A 14087-nucleotide genomic window follows, 5' to 3' on the forward strand; every position below is an offset into this window, starting at 1 on the left:
CCGTAGGGAGCGCGCAGGCAGCACGCGGGGCAGCCCCGCCCGCTCCCGGCAGCCCGCGCGCCGCCCGGGGGCCTCGGAGCACGGCGGAACCATGCCCAAGTCCAAGCGGGATCGCAAAGGTGGGAGCGAGAGCCGCGCAGCCCTGATCCCGGAGCGTGCCCGGCACATCCCTCTCCTCGCCCCCTTCCCCGTCCCTTCCCCATTCCTCATCCCCATCCCCTTCCCCATCCCAGTCCTCCTCCCCGTCCCCTTCTCCATCCCTCGACTCCTTCTCCATCACCGTCCCCCTCCCCGTCCCGTTCCCCATTCCCCCTCCCCGTCCTTCGTTCCCCTCCCCATCCCGCGCTGACCTCTCCCCGCTCCGCCCCCCGCAGTGTCCCTGACGCGGACGCCCCGCAAGGGGTTGGAGGCCAAACAGGCGCTGATCGCCGAGGTGAGTCTGGCCCGTGCCCGTGCCCCTCTCCCCTTTCGCTCTCCTCCCCGTCCCTCCGGTCCCCTGTGCCCGTCCCTGTCCCGGTAACGGCTCCCTCGCAGCTGCGGCGCTGTGTGGACACCTACAAGTACATCTTCGTGTTCTCCGTGGCCAACATGAGGAACAACAAGCTGAAGGATGTGCGGAACGCCTGGAAGCACAGCAGGTGGGTAAGGGTGTGGTGTAGGGCTGGGATGTCCAAGGGGGTGAGCTCCAGGCTTGACATCCTCCTTCTCCTGCTCCGGGGCAGGATTTTCTTTGGGAAGAACAAGGTGATGATGGTGGCACTGGGCCGGGAGCCAAGCAGCGAGTACAAGGAGAACCTGCACAAGGTACTGCTTCTGGGGGGTTCCTCTGGGTGCCCTAAAGCTTCACCTGGCTTATTCCACACCCTGGAATAACATCCTGGGGTCACCGTTCTGTGTGAGCCAATATGGGGGTGTTTCAATTGAACCCATCCATGTCCTGACACAAAGGATCTGTTGTGAGTGGACCTGTGGAGGACTGAGCCCTTGCAGGTGAGTCCCCAGTGCTCCCCATGGATGCTCCTTTCTTTCAGGTCAGCAAACACCTGAGAGGGGAGGTTGGGCTCCTCTTCACCAACCGCACCAAGGAAGAGGTGGATGAGTAAGTACCAGTCTGGCACAGCCTTTTTGTTGCCACAAAACCCCCTCACTCCCTCCTGCTTCCCTTAAAGCACGGATGGTCTCATGGGCCTTTTCCACTCGTCTCTGTCAGCTGTTCCTGTGACAGCAGGGTGGAATCTGGAAGGGTTTGGGTTGGGAGGAATTTTAAAGCTCATGTTGTTCCACCCCCTTGGACACTTCCAGGGATGGGGCAGCCTCAACCTCTGTAACAAACATCAGAATTTAAGGCAGGCTGTGCCCCAATCCCTGTCTCAGCCCAGGGGTGTTCCTCCCATTGCCCATCTCTGTCCCAGGTGGTTCTCCAAGTTCCGGGAGGTGGACTTTGCCCGCGCTGGGAACAAGGCACCGTACGGGGTGAGCCTGGACACAGGGCCTCTGGAGCAGTTCCCCCACTCCATGGAGCCACAGCTGCGGCAGCTGGGACTGCCCACGGCGCTGAAGAAAGGTACAGCAGGGGCTGGGAAGGTCAGCTCTGGGTTTTGTCTGTGCAGCTGGGATCCTCTGAGGAGAACATTAAATATAGAGTAGGATTTAGGTCTGGAGAAAACCTGAGGGACAACTTCCTCCTTGTTGGGTTGGGGCTAGAACTCCTTATGTCCTTCTTGTGCTGTTCTTCCCAAACTCATGTCAAAGGCTGAGTAAAATCACCATATTTCTCCACAATGCCATCCTTTTCTAGTGGAAACAGCTTGGATTAACCCACTCAGAAACCAGGTGTGGGGTTTTATAGCTGATCTCACCCATCTCCTTGGGGTGCACTTATACTGCACGGGAAGGTGTCAGCTCCAAGGGTTGGAGGGAGCCCTGGCTCTGCCCCCTCATTCCAGGGGAGTTCCCAGTGCCTGGGAGCCTATTTGCAGGGGTTTTGCTCTGCAGGAGTGGTGACGCTGCTTTCGGATTATGAAGTATGCAAGGAAGGAGATGTTCTCACCCCGGAGCAGGCCCGTGTGCTGGTGAGTAACTGCAACAGTTCCTGACACAAAATAATTAACACAACTCCTAAAACTCAGCAGCAATTATTTTGGTTCCTGCTTTGCTCCACTTCCCACCTGGAAACAGAATTTACTGTTTTGCTAGGCTGGGCATGGATACATGGATACAGTAAAGCAGGAATGACAGATTTGTGTCCTCTTCTAGAAACTCTTTGGCTACGAGATGGCAGAGTTTAAAGTCACCATGAAGTTTCTGTGGAATTCTGAGACAGGAGACTTCCAGAAGCTCGTGGGAGACACAACAGAGGAGGAGGAAGAGGAGGATGATGATGATGATGGTGATGGCAGCAATGAGGACTAACAGCTTGGCATCCAGACAGTTCTATTTTAGGGACAAAAAGAGGAGTATTTTTCCTTTCCCTGGGTGCACCTGGACTAGGATGATCTTTATATAAAATGACCCAACTATGCCTTTTTTATATTTATATAAATATCTATGTAAAACTTCAGATGGTTGTTGCTGCTGCCTGTTACTGTTGGTGTATCCTGGAATCTGGGGAAATGCCACCTCAAACATGGAAACTGGGCAGAAATGGTGTAAATGTAATGCAACTCTGATATAGCACAATTGAAAGATGCTGAAGGTTTATTTTTTCTGACACAGAAGAAACTTAGCTCAGTCTTTGGAATTTTGCCTCATTCCTGGAAGTGTCTAAGGCCAGGTTGGATGGGGTTTGGAGCAACCTGGGGTAGTGGAAGGGGTCCCCGCCCATGGCAGGGGGTGGGATGGGATGAGATTTAAGAACCCTCCAACCCAAACCATTCTGAAATTCTGTAATTCCCAGTCCCCAAGTGCTGCCAAAGAGATGCCGGGTTCCAGGCACAGGTCAGAGATGGGGTCTGCATTAGAAAGAAGTTTTATTCTTGTATGTAATTATTTAAGATTTCACATTAAAGCAGAACAGGGGTTGTGACCCCACTAATGTGTTCATTTTCCTGATCAGCTGCATCCTGAATCACGGGGTGTGCTGGGGGAGCTGAGGGGCTGGGAGGGAGGAATGACTAAGGCACAGGTGTGGATCCTACAAAGCTTCACTGATTCAGGATAAACCTCCATCCCTCCACACGTGGATCAGAGGGCAGGGTTGGGGGTACCTGTCCTGTTTGCAGAGCCTGTGCTGGGCATCCCAGGCCTTCCCTAGCGGAAGTAGTTGGGGCAGTCATGTGCACTCATGTTCCAGGCCTCATCAAACGCCTGCACCACGGCTGGCAGCAAGGGACCCTCCTCACTGTAGTTCAGGTTCTGCTCCAGCTGCTCCATGTTGGACATGCCGATGATCACCGCGTCTCCAAGAGAACCCTGGAAAGTGAAGGGAGGTGTTGCTGATCCCAAATGAAAGTTTTGTGATTACCAACACCTCCCAAGCCACTGCAGGCCAAACTAAGTGTTCCTTTCCACTCAGGAACATCCAGGAATTAGGCAATGACACCACAAAGTTCTGCTCACTAGGCCAGAACATCCCCAAGTCATGCCAACTCCTCAAAAGCTGCCAAATCCTACTTTATGATCGGCAACAGGAACGTTCAGGGGAGATGGAGAATATTAAGCATTAGTTTCCTAGTCCAATGAAAAGTGAGTCCTCTCCTTGCAAGGAAGATGTATGAGAAGCCAAGACCCCAGTAACTGGCATCAAAATTTTCCACTTCTTCCAATTCTGACCACATGGGATACCATGAGGAAAGGCAGAGCTGCCTCACTCCCGCTGCCTGGCAAAGTGTGTACAGCAATATTCACTTTGGAATGCCACAATCCCATGGGATTAAAAGATACCTACATGGAAATTTCCCTGTTTGTGAGCCATGGCAGCACTGCCCAGTGCTGGCAGCAGTGCCCAGGTCAAGCTCTCACCTGCAGTTTGGAGTGGTTGTAGAGCCAGCGCAGTGCAGCAGATGTCAGGCTGGGTGCAGTGGAGCCGTAAGCCTCTTTCAAAGCTTTTTCTACCAGTGCAATTCCCTCAAAATTGTGTTTTTTCCAGTACCTGCATGAAAAGAAATTATTGCCCTTGGGACCTCTAGTCAGTGGTATATCTATATTCCAATCAAAAATCTTCCAGGAAGCTTCATACAACTCTTGGTAGCCTCCAAGGACTTCTGCAATCCCTGCAAGTTGTGAGGAAGCTGAGCCTAAAAACCACCCTGCAGAGCTCAGTCACACATCACAGCCCCAAACCACGTGTGCTGACATAATCCCAAGTTTTGGTCAATTCTGCTTCCTCTCAGCTGACTATTAGAGTGGTTTTTTTTTAATGCAGCCATTCCTGATCGTCTGTCAGCTCAGGACATACCTGTCCCTGTAGGCCTGAGCCCAGTCATTCCCAAAAAATCTCCCAGTGGGCTGGCGCGTGTCTTTGTCCTCGTACTTGTACTTGCCGGTCAGCAGCCCCCCTGTGAAGGGAGGGAGCAGCAGGTTTGGGATGGGCCAGCTCTGCACAGCCCCCATTCCACAGGGTTTTGTCCCAAAGCCTGGCCTTGCCCCCCGTACCTGCCAGTGGGTTGTAGGCGTAGAAGCGCAGCCCGAAGTGCCTCAGGCAGGGGAACAGCTCAGCCTCCACCTGGCGCGTGGTCGCGTTGTACATCCCCTGCAGGGGTGGGAGACAGCCTCCAACACGAGCTCAGGGCAGAGCAGCTGCCTTTTCCCACCCTTCCCTGGCCATACCCATCTGGGAGAGTGCCTTCAGGTCACACAAGGTTAGGGTTTGCTTAGGAACAGACTCACTGAAGGATTGCAAGTAACTGAATTTCCATGTCAGGGGAGTCACTGACTCCAGCAACGAACACACTGAGCTGTTTCTGAGCAGCAACCTTGCTCAGCTTCCTGAATTTCCTCACTGAAACGGTGGTCAGGCATTGGAAAAAGTTTCCCAAGGAGGCGGTAGAGTCCCCATCCCCGGAGGTGTCCAAGGAAGGCCTGGATGTGGCATTCAGTGCTCTGGGCTCAATGACAAGGTGGGGATTGGGCACAGCTTGGACTGATTCTGTGGCTTCCCAGACTAACTGCAGCAGATTCCTTCTCTGTGTTAATATCTGGCACACTGCAGGTTGGTCCCAAATTTGGGGAGCCCAAATCCAAGGTTCTCCCCTTCCCTCACCTGGTACACCGTTGGCATCACCCAGTTGTTGTACTTGCAGATGGTGCAGATCTCTGCCACCTCCCACGCAGCATAGTTTGACAAACCAAGCTCTTTAAACTTCCCCTGCAGAGGAATAAAAGGGAATTCAGTACCAGTGTTTCAAAGTTCATCTGGACCCAGACAGTGCAAGATGGTTACAGTGAAAAGGACAGACACCAAATTTTAGTCCAGAAGGGTTAATGCCTGTCCACTTCTTCTGACAGACTATGTATTATTAAGCCCTGACAAAAATATTTCCCATTTTCTGCTCATTTGGAATTCTAATTTAAATGGCATAACTAGATTAATGCAACTCGGGAATTCTTCACCCGTTACCAGCACTAATCCTAACCCACACAGTTAACAGGGCTGGAAGCAAAGTTCAGATGTTCCAATGCTTCCAAGAGCTCTTGGGAACAAAGTGCACCACGTGAGCACACACAGAGCAGTGACTGCTCAGCTCTGCCCTGGGCTCTGTCTCCTCTTTCCAGAGCTGCACAAACCCAGTGCTGCAGATGGGCACAACAAGCAGCAATGGTTTAAAAAAAAATGGTGGGAAGGAGGAAACCAAGGATTGTCCAGGCTTGGACTCTGCACTTTACCTCTTTGTGCAGCTCATTGCAGGCACGCAGGGTCTCCTCCACTGGGGTCCCGTGGTCGGGAGCATGGAGGTAGAAGAGCTCCACACTCTTCCTCTGCAGCCTCTCCAGGGACGTGTCGAGCTGGGAGCGCACGCTCTCTGGCTTCAGCGTCTTCCCATCCCACGGGTTGGCCTTGGTGGCCACTTCCACTGGCAGAGAGAGAAGGAATGAGCAAGGACAATTCCACCTTGAGGAATGGAATAGGGATAAGGGACATAACACAAGTGTTTGAGGTGTTTTAGGGAAAGTGCCTCTCCTCAGGAATCATGTCAGCCTGGCAGGGCTGCGCTCTTCTCTGCAGGGACTGCAGGTGTGCCCTGGAAAGGGAAGGTCTGCTCCTCAAAGTCTGGGAGTCAGCACTAGCAGGAGGGTCCCTTCTCCTCAGCCATTGTATCAGCCTCACAGGGAAAATCTTTATCGTAAGAGGATGGGCCTGGGGCAAGTCCCTTTTCCTCAAGGAGGGAGTCAGCCTGGCAGGGAAGACTCCTCTCCTCAGGGAATGGACCCTGGAGCAGGCCCTTCTCCTCCCTGTCCCCTGGCAGCCTGGCAGAGGAGACCCTTCTCCTCAGGGCAGACCCTTGTTCTCAGAGTACTAGTCCTAAGGCAATTCCCTTCTCCTCAAGGACTGGGTCAGCCTGGCAGGGAAAACCCTTCTCCGTCACCATCTCCTCAGGGGAATCTCTTCTCAAGGAGGCATTAGCCTAACAGGGCAGACCCTGCTCCTCAGGAAACGAACCCTGGCCAAGTCCCTTCTCCTCAAGGACAGTGTCAGCCTGAAAACAGAAAGGTCAGAAGCAGACTTTTCTCCTCAGGGCTGCCCCCTCTCCTCAGACACGGCCCCGGGGCACCCCCTTCCCCCGAGGGCAGCCCGCCCTCCGCAGCCGTACCGGGCTCGGTGCCGCCGGCCAGCAGCGTGCCCAGGATGCGCTCGGACTCGCCGCCCGCGTACATGAAGGCGGTGTCGAGGAGGTGGTGTCGGCGGCGCAGGAAGGCGCGGAGCAGCTCTGCGCTCGCCTCGGGCCCGGCGCGCCGGCCCATCTCCATCGTGCCCAGCACCACCGCGGGCCGAACCGCGCCGCCCGCCGCCGCCGCCATAGCTGCCCGTGCCGCCATCGCGCCTGCGCGGCCTCGGCGCCCCGCCCCGCCCTGCCGGCCCCTCACGCGGCGGGCTGAGCTGAGCCGAGCTGAGCCGAGCGGAGCTGAGCCGAGCGCCCCGAGCTCGGGAAAACAGCGGCGCTGGGACGGGCAGCCCGGGAAACCAGCGGAACGTGGGGGAGAGCAGCGACTCTGGGAAAAGGCTCACCGATTTCACTCTGCCGGTCTGTGAAAAGTTACCGGCAACTTCCTGAGGAAGCGGCTGAGGCGGCAGAGGAGCGGCAGGGCTGGGGACAGCGTTAAAGGAAGCCCGGCAGGATTTGGGACAGCGGCAGAGGAACCCCGGCGTGTGCCTGAGGAGTTGTGGATTTGCAAAGAGAAACAGCCCAAGTTTCGAAAAGATCGGGTTTCCAAGAAAAAATAAAGTCAAGCTCCGACCCGCGTCGGTGAGGAGACGAGCGCCGGTGCTGGGGGACAGGTTGGGGCTGGATTGCGGCTTCTTTCTTGCTCAATCCCGCACTTTTTTTTTTTTTTTGGTCTTCTTTTATTTCTTCTCCTTTTCTTTTTTCTTCTTTTTTTGTTCTCTTTTTTCTTTTTTCCTTTCCTTCCCTTTTCTTTTTCCTTTTTTTTTCTTCTTTTCCTTCTTTTTTCCCTTCTTACTTCTTCTTTATTTCTTCTTCTTTATTTCTTCTTCTTTCATTTCTTCTGGTTCTCCTCTGAGGCCAAGCCCTGCTGCGCTGGCGGCCTTTCCCAGCGGCTGCAAACCCAACGCCAGTAAAGGTGTATTATCAATTTTTCCAAGCTCCCAGAGGAGCCCCAGCCCTGCCCCTCACACAGATCTGTCGCTCCCCAGTGCTATTAATTTTTTCCTGCGTTGTTCCCTTTTCCCCCGCGTTATCCCAGCGGTTCCATGGCTGCTCGGCGCTGGAGGGGTCTCCCCTTTGGGAATCTCTCCGACTGCCCCAATGGCTCCCGCTGGATCATGGATGTGTTCAACGAATGTGCCCAGGACGGCCGGGACGTCGCCAGCGTCGTGCTGGGGCTGGGCTCCATCGTCTGCTTCATCGCTGCGGCCTTCCCGTGAGTACTGCTCCCGAGTCCCGGAGTATCGCTCCCAAGTCGCTGGGTATTGCTCCCAGGTCGCTGGGTACTGCTCCCAAGTCGCTGGGTACTGCTCCCAAGTCGCTGGGTACTGCTCCCAAGTCGCTGGGTACTGCTCCCAAGTCCCTGGGTACTGCTCCCAAGTCCCTGGGTACTGCTCCCAAGTCCCTGGGTACTGCTCCCAAGTCCCTGGGTATCGCTCCCGAGTCCCTGGGTATCGCTCCCGAGTCCCTGGGTACTGCTCCCAAATCCCAGAATATCGCTCCCAAATCCCAGCCAGCCCTTCCCACGGGACAGCAGAAACCGAGCTGCCAACACAAGGTGCCGGAATTATTAATTCCTCCCGGCAAAAGCAGCGAGGGCTTGGCAGATTTTGAGTGAGGGCAGCAGGCAGCAGAGCCCCAGAGCCATAGTGGTAGTGGCTGTGGCTCATCGCTGTGCTTGGCAGCTGGAATGTCCCACGTAAGCCACGTGCAATGCCAGCAGGACAGGTCATACTGTACGAGGAATGTCCCCAGGAGCCCGGGGCTGCTTGGAAGTGCTGACACAAGGGTGGCAGAGGGGCACGTGAGGGGTCACGGCTCTTTCACAACCAGAGGGGAGGATCCTGCAGCTGGGATCATCCTCCCTGCTCCTGCCACAGGACAGACACCCAGTGAGAACCAGGGAGGCTCAGGAGTTCCGGCTGGGGCCAGGGAAGCATATGGCCTTGATTTTCCCTTTTCCTCCCCTGAGTGCTTTGGGATCCACAGGGAATCCTAGGAATGGCTCCCAGGTAGCCCTGAAGCAGGTGAGGGTGATGTTTGTGCCTCTGCCCAATTCTCTACAGGCAGTTTTACCAGGCCTGCAGGACGGGCATCATGGACCAGGCTCTCTCCATCTATTTCCTGCTGGGATGGCTGGGCGGAGACCTCCTGAACCTCATCGGTTCATTCCTGGCTGATCAGCTGCCCCTGCAGGTACTGGGGCCGGGCTGGCTCTCTGAAACCGAAGCTCCAGTGAGAAGGGAGGGGCTGGGAGCTGCTTTATCCAGCACTGGGAGCCAGAGTCCCAAACAGCCCGGGATGCTCCCTCTTTTCACCCCAGAAATACTCCCCTCTCCCATCCTGGGGTTGCTCCCTTTTTCCCCGTGGGATGCAGTCCCTTCTCTCCCACGGATGCTCCCTCTTTCTCCCCGGAGGTGCTCCCTTATTCCCGTCCAGGGTTGTTGCCTTCTCTCCCATGATGCTCCCTCTTTCCCCCTGGAGCTGCTCCCTTCATCCCCTCAGGGATGCTCCCTTCTCCCCACCTGGGGATGCTCCTGCTCCCTTATCCTCCCCTGGGGTTGTTCCTTCTCTCCCGGGGTTGCTCCCTCTTTCCTCCCTGGGGTTGCTCCCTACTCCACCCCAGGACACTCCCTTCTCCCCCAGGGACGGCGGGAGAGCAGGGAGCATCGCTGTGGGACAATCCCAGTCCCCCAGGCAGGTCCCTGGGGTGTGCCCAGCGTGTCCCCTCCCCACAGGTGTACACAGCCATTTACTACGTGCTGGCAGATGTGGGGATGCTGTCCCTCTACTGCTACTACCGGGTGAAGAACGGGGACAGAGCCAGAGCGTGTGAGTTGGGGCACAGGATGGGGGCCTCTGCTCCCCTCGGCACTGGGAGCAGGGAGGGGGACATTCCAGAGGGCACTGGGAGCCTGGGGAGATTGCAGGGACAGTTATGAGAAGCTTCTTACTGCTTGCTGGGGTGTTTTTGCTGGGGCTTCTTTGGGTGATTTGAGTCCCTAAGAGAGCCAAAGCCAGGATCTGGGCCTGGGGCTCCTGCAGACCCTGCAAACCACCCCCACAGTATCCAGGCTGAAAATAACCTCCCCAAGAGCCTCACTGGGCACAGAAATAAATTCTCCATAGTTAGGTGGTGACTCCACCTCAGAGCTGGGAACCACAGAACTCCTGACTGAGGCAGTGCTGGGAGGGAAAAGGAGAAGTTTTCTGACTGTTTTGGGGTCAGTGCTCCAGCCTTGACAGGCGAGTTCCTCTCTGTTGAACTGGAGTGAAAAGGGAACCTGAGCAGTTCTTGCAAGCTTTAAACAGCCTGAAAAACCAGAGAAAATCCACCTTTCAGCACTGCTGAACCCCAAACAGGCTCCTTGGGGCTGTCGAATTATTTAACTTAGTAAAGACATGTAAAGTTGTTAAACCAATTGATATTTGACCCATCAGATATGTCGTTTTGTTAAGATGGAGGGCTTGTTTACTGAATATAATCACTAAAAAATTACTGAAAAATAATAAATTACTAACAATAAATAAGCCACAACAGGGCTTGCTCTGGCAGGGATTTGAGAGAGGCCATTTTGAGTTAAGCCAGTGAAATCTTCCAGAGGGGATGAGTTTTACGAGTCCTAAACCCAAAGAAACCAAGATAGGAGCAGTTTCTTCCATGATAAGGTACAAATTGGCCACATCACTGGGAGATAAATCACATAAACCACCCACAGCAGCCACTGCCCCATCCCTTGGGGAGATAAGGGAGGGTTCAGAGGTTGCTCAGTCCCTGGGTGAGATAAGGGAGAGTTTGGAGTTTTCTCCACCCCAGGGGTGTCCTGGCACCCCTGGGGCTGTTTGGGTTGCTGGGATTCTCCCCACTCAGGCTCTGTTTGGCTCCCTGCAGTCCCTGCTCCCATCAATGCAGCCTTTGTGTTCCTCTCCGTGGGGTCTCTGTCCAGCCTGTCCCTCCTGGGCAGTGGCAGCACTGAGGATCCAGGGACCTTCAAAGGGAGGTCTCTGCTGTCAGCTCCCGGGGATGAGCTTGGAGCAAAGGTGAGCCAATTCCTAAATCTGGGAGATGGGATGGAGATCTGGGTGGGGATGTCCTGCTGGATGCTGTGACTCCAGCACATGTTTTGGGGTTGGGGGCTCTTCCTATTTTAGGACCAAACTGTTCTCCAGGAGGCTTTTACAGTCTAGGAAGGTGACACTGGAAAGAGAACTTTTCCAAAGATGGCTCCAAAATTCAGGAACAGTTTGCTGCAGGATTTCAGACATTTCAGGGCATTTTCACTTCAAGCACTTCTGTGCTCAAGAGTCAGAAAACATTTCCCACATCTCTATTTGCAGAGATGCAAGCAGACTTGCAGCCCTGTTAGCTGCATAGGATGGACATTTTCTTCAAAAATGTGGTTTAAAGAGACTGTTTTCACAAAATTTGAAAGACTTTCCCCCTTTAATTCTTTTTCCAATTGTCCACATGTATATATATAACTGAAAATCAAGTGCAGCAAGGTAACTCAGTTGGCTAAAAGTAAAGGTAGCCTTGCAAAATAGGTTTCCTCTGGCAGTAGAAAAGGACCTCTCTAAGCAATGAAAATAAACCCAATTCCCATTATAACAGATGGCACTGTGTATTTTCCTGTGGTAAAGTGAAATATAATGATCAGTTGATCAGGGGGCTGTCAGAGGAGGGGGAGCTGGGCTAGGTGTGGCTGTGCTGGGGGTCTGAGCACAGGGGCTGTCCCTGTCCCCACCCCCTGCTTTCCAGCCTTTCTCCAGGACTGAAATCATTGGATTTACCATCGGCTCCATCTCCTCCGTGCTCTACCTGTGCTCCCGAGTGCCCCAGATCTGCACCAACGTGAGTGCCCAGCCTGGCACCCCCGGGCTGTCACTGGAAGGGAGCCTGGGGGATCTCCTTTCTCCTCGGGGCTCTCCTGTCTCCTCTCTGCTCAGAGGTCCCAGGCTCCATCTCTGGTCATTGCATAAGGGACTATTTCTCTGTATTTATTTTCCTCCCCTCCCTTTAACCCACCAATATTTTGAGGGTGGGGCTTTCCTTTTGTCTTATTTACAAGCCGAAGGGGAACTGAAAGACTCTCAGCATTGAGTCACTACCTTTTTTTCTTTTTCTGTGTGGGGGGAGGATGATTAATGCCATTTTGTAGAGAGATTCAGGAGAGCTGCACCCAAGCTTCTCTCCTCTCCCTGTTTTTCCAGTACAAGAGGAAATCCACCAGTGGGGTTTCCTACTCTCTCTTTGCCCTGGTGATGCTGGGGAATTCCCTGTATGGCGTCAGTGTCCTCCTGAAGAACCCAGAGCCGGGCCAGGGCCAAGGTGACTACATCCTGCACCACCTGCCCTGGCTCGTGGGCAGCCTGGGCGTCCTGGCCCTCGACGTTGTTGTATCCTTTCCCCTGGGATCCCAGGGAGTGATCCTGCTGTGGAACAGGCAGGGAGAGGCAGGAGGAGTGGGGTGATGCTGCTCCATGGGTGATTTGTGGGGGAAATGCCTCAGCCCCTGGTTTGCATTGAGCTCCATGTCCTGTTTGCACCTCTCGTGGCCCAAACTCTTCTCTCTGGATGGTGACTCCCAGTGTATCCCAGGGATCCACCTGTGAGTGTGCAGAGCCTTAACCTCACCCCAGATCTCCTTCCAGTTCCTGGCCTATCGGAAAAGACAGCCCAGAACCCTTGAGGAGAGGGAGGCTCTCCTGGGGGAGCAGGAGGAGAGCTGACAGAGGGCTCTGCCCTGCAGGGAGAGGAGGAAGAGGAGGAGGAGGATGCACATGAGGAAGGTGGCCTTAGGTCTGGGCAAACCAGCCCCTCCATGCTGGTGGCTCCTGGGAGAAGAGACCCTGAGCCAGTGGGTGACACGTTGTGCTGGCAAGGTGGTGCAGAGGATGCTGCTGGGACACCTCATGCCTCTTTGATATCAGTGATGCTTTCAGGATAAAAGGGAATTTTTGGATACCTCAGTTGCTCTGTGCTGCCCCAGTGCCCCACGGCTGAGTCTGTTGCTGCTGCATCTCCTGGGGGTCAGCTGGAGCTTCCTTGGTGCTGAAAAATGTGGGAAGAGCCTGAGTGGGGAGGGGACAGCGATGACTGACCTGCCACAGACACGAGCACCACTGTGGCCTCACAACTCCTCCCTGAGCTCCTTGTGGAAGACACGCAGGGCTGGATCCAGTGGGGAGGGAGCAGCAGAACCAAAGTGCTCAGTCCACACCTATTTTAATTAGCACGGCTCACCCGTCTATAAAACATGTCCTTACCTACCTGACTCCCTTGGTTTCATTTTGCTGCTTTACTTGGCAGCTCCTGCCTCTTTCCTAATGACTCCTACAGTCCCATTTCTCTGACTTCTCATTTTTTGCCTCACCTATGTTTTAATTGCACGAATTTCTTGGGGAAGTTGCTCCATTGCTGTTCCCCAGAAGAGCTGCCTCTCTGCTCACTCTGGTTTTCAGTTCCTGCCCTCTCTCGTTGATGAATTTGTCCTCAACTTGATGAGTTTATCCTCAAAACTGATGAGTTTATCTCCCTCTCGGGGCCCTGCACTCCAGGACTGCGCTCCTTGACCAGGGAAGGATGGGAAGGAAGGACAAGGAAGCAGGGCTGGTCTGGGAAAAGCCCTGGCAGGAGAGAGTGGAGTTGATGCCAGGCTCCCTCCATGTGCTGAGCTGTTCCTGCTGGGGATGAGCAGCTCAGTTTCCCTGGGAAAATGAGGAAAATCAACCAAAGCTTGCAGACCCTTCAGGAAAACATATCTCAGCTTGTCCTGGTGAAAACAAGAGGTTTCCTTTCCCTGCAGTTGCTATAGCTCTTCATTTTGCTCCCCTCTCCCCTCTCCAGCTACTCTCCTGATACCAGCATTGTGTCCCTTTTGACTTTAGCTCCATTAATTGATGATTCCTCAGCCAGTCCATGACATTTGTCCTTCCCAAGGAAGTCACTCTCCTCTGCTTTGTCGTCACACTGAGGATACCAATCCATGGTTACACAGCTCAGCCTGGATCTCACATTCCATGAGATCCTGACTGCTCAGTGCCCTCCAGCCTGCACCAGCAGCTTCAATGTAACACAGGCTGGGCCAGGACTTGGGACTGACCCAGCTGTTGTAAGAAAAAAAGTATTTTTCAGCCTCTCTGAGCCCCTTGAACCATGCAAGTGGGTTTTTACTGGATTAATTCACGATTCTGCCCCTCCAGATTCACAAGCAAAGGGGCTGCTCACCTCATCCTGAAGCCAGCAGGATTTCCTCTCCTGTGTCT

At 54.2% G+C, this 14087-nt stretch overlaps 3 protein-coding genes across 4 annotated transcripts; 2 read left to right on the forward strand and 1 right to left on the reverse strand.

The window, feature by feature from the left end:
• The first annotated feature begins 20 nt into the window (after nt 1-20).
• On the forward strand, nt 21-2560 carry MRTO4 (MRT4 homolog, ribosome maturation factor). The gene is made up of 8 exons (XM_085080087.1): nt 21-119; nt 375-433; nt 535-638; nt 723-804; nt 1032-1099; nt 1413-1564; nt 1996-2072; nt 2257-2560. The coding sequence occupies exons 1-8, from the start codon at nt 92-94 to the stop codon at nt 2410-2412; spliced, it is 726 nt and encodes a 241-aa protein (XP_084936213.1). The 5' UTR covers nt 21-91; the 3' UTR covers nt 2413-2560.
• A 392-nt stretch (nt 2561-2952) lies between these two features.
• AKR7A2 (aldo-keto reductase family 7 member A2) lies at nt 2953-6998 on the reverse strand. The gene is made up of 7 exons (XM_085080079.1): nt 6750-6998; nt 5824-6011; nt 5201-5305; nt 4594-4690; nt 4397-4496; nt 3961-4090; nt 2953-3411 (listed from the first exon to the last, which is right to left on the reverse strand). The coding sequence occupies exons 1-7, from the start codon at nt 6973-6975 to the stop codon at nt 3250-3252; spliced, it is 1008 nt and encodes a 335-aa protein (XP_084936205.1). The 5' UTR covers nt 6976-6998; the 3' UTR covers nt 2953-3249.
• Nucleotides 6999-7015: 17 nt separating this feature from the next.
• On the forward strand, nt 7016-13096 carry SLC66A1 (solute carrier family 66 member 1). Of its 2 annotated transcripts, none has more exons than XM_085080085.1 (8): nt 7016-7435; nt 7861-8037; nt 8888-9017; nt 9560-9653; nt 10714-10862; nt 11581-11673; nt 12033-12218; nt 12462-13096. In XM_085080085.1, exons 2-8 carry the CDS (start codon nt 7868-7870, stop codon nt 12549-12551), a joined length of 912 nt encoding a protein of 303 aa, XP_084936211.1. In that variant the 5' UTR covers nt 7016-7435; nt 7861-7867; the 3' UTR covers nt 12552-13096. The 2 variants fall into 2 exon arrangements, with proteins under 2 accessions (XP_084936211.1, XP_084936210.1); XM_085080084.1 differs by having other exon boundaries at nt 7016-7403.
• The last annotated feature ends 991 nt before the right edge of the window (nt 13097-14087 follow it).

The sequence above is a fragment of the Lichenostomus cassidix genome, chromosome 21 (genome assembly GCF_008360975.1).
Source record: "Lichenostomus cassidix isolate B80296 chromosome 21, HeHo_3.0, whole genome shotgun sequence".
NCBI classification, from domain to species: Eukaryota; Metazoa; Chordata; class Aves; order Passeriformes; family Meliphagidae; genus Lichenostomus; species Lichenostomus cassidix.

What these genes read in the sequence shown, in the direction of transcription:
- MRTO4 (XM_085080087.1), top strand. Translation starts at nt 92, where the DNA reads ATGCCCAAGTCCAAGCGGGATCGCAAAG. An exon ending in GTCCAAGCGGGATCGCAAAG is followed by an intron (nt 120 to 374) that starts GTGGGAGCGAGA and finishes CGCCCCCCGCAG; the next exon opens with TGTCCCTGACGCGGACGCCC. An exon ending in AACGCCTGGAAGCACAGCAG is followed by an intron (nt 639 to 722) that starts GTGGGTAAGGGT and finishes GCTCCGGGGCAG; the next exon opens with GATTTTCTTTGGGAAGAACA.
- AKR7A2 (XM_085080079.1), bottom strand. Translation starts at nt 6,975, where the DNA reads ATGGCGGCACGGGCAGCTATGGCGGCGGCGGCGGGCGGCGCGGTTCGG. An exon ending in GCAATGAGCTGCACAAAGAG is followed by an intron (nt 5,306 to 5,823) that starts GTAAAGTGCAGA and finishes ATTCCTCTGCAG; the next exon opens with GGGAAGTTTAAAGAGCTTGG. An exon ending in TGATGCCAACGGTGTACCAG is followed by an intron (nt 4,691 to 5,200) that starts GTGAGGGAAGGG and finishes CCACCCCTGCAG; the next exon opens with GGGATGTACAACGCGACCAC.
- SLC66A1 (XM_085080085.1), top strand. Translation starts at nt 7,868, where the DNA reads ATGGCTGCTCGGCGCTGGAGGGGTCTCCCCTTTGGGAATCTCTCCGAC. An exon ending in CTGATCAGCTGCCCCTGCAG is followed by an intron (nt 9,018 to 9,559) that starts GTACTGGGGCCG and finishes CCCTCCCCACAG; the next exon opens with GTGTACACAGCCATTTACTA. An exon ending in TGCCCCAGATCTGCACCAAC is followed by an intron (nt 11,674 to 12,032) that starts GTGAGTGCCCAG and finishes CTGTTTTTCCAG; the next exon opens with TACAAGAGGAAATCCACCAG.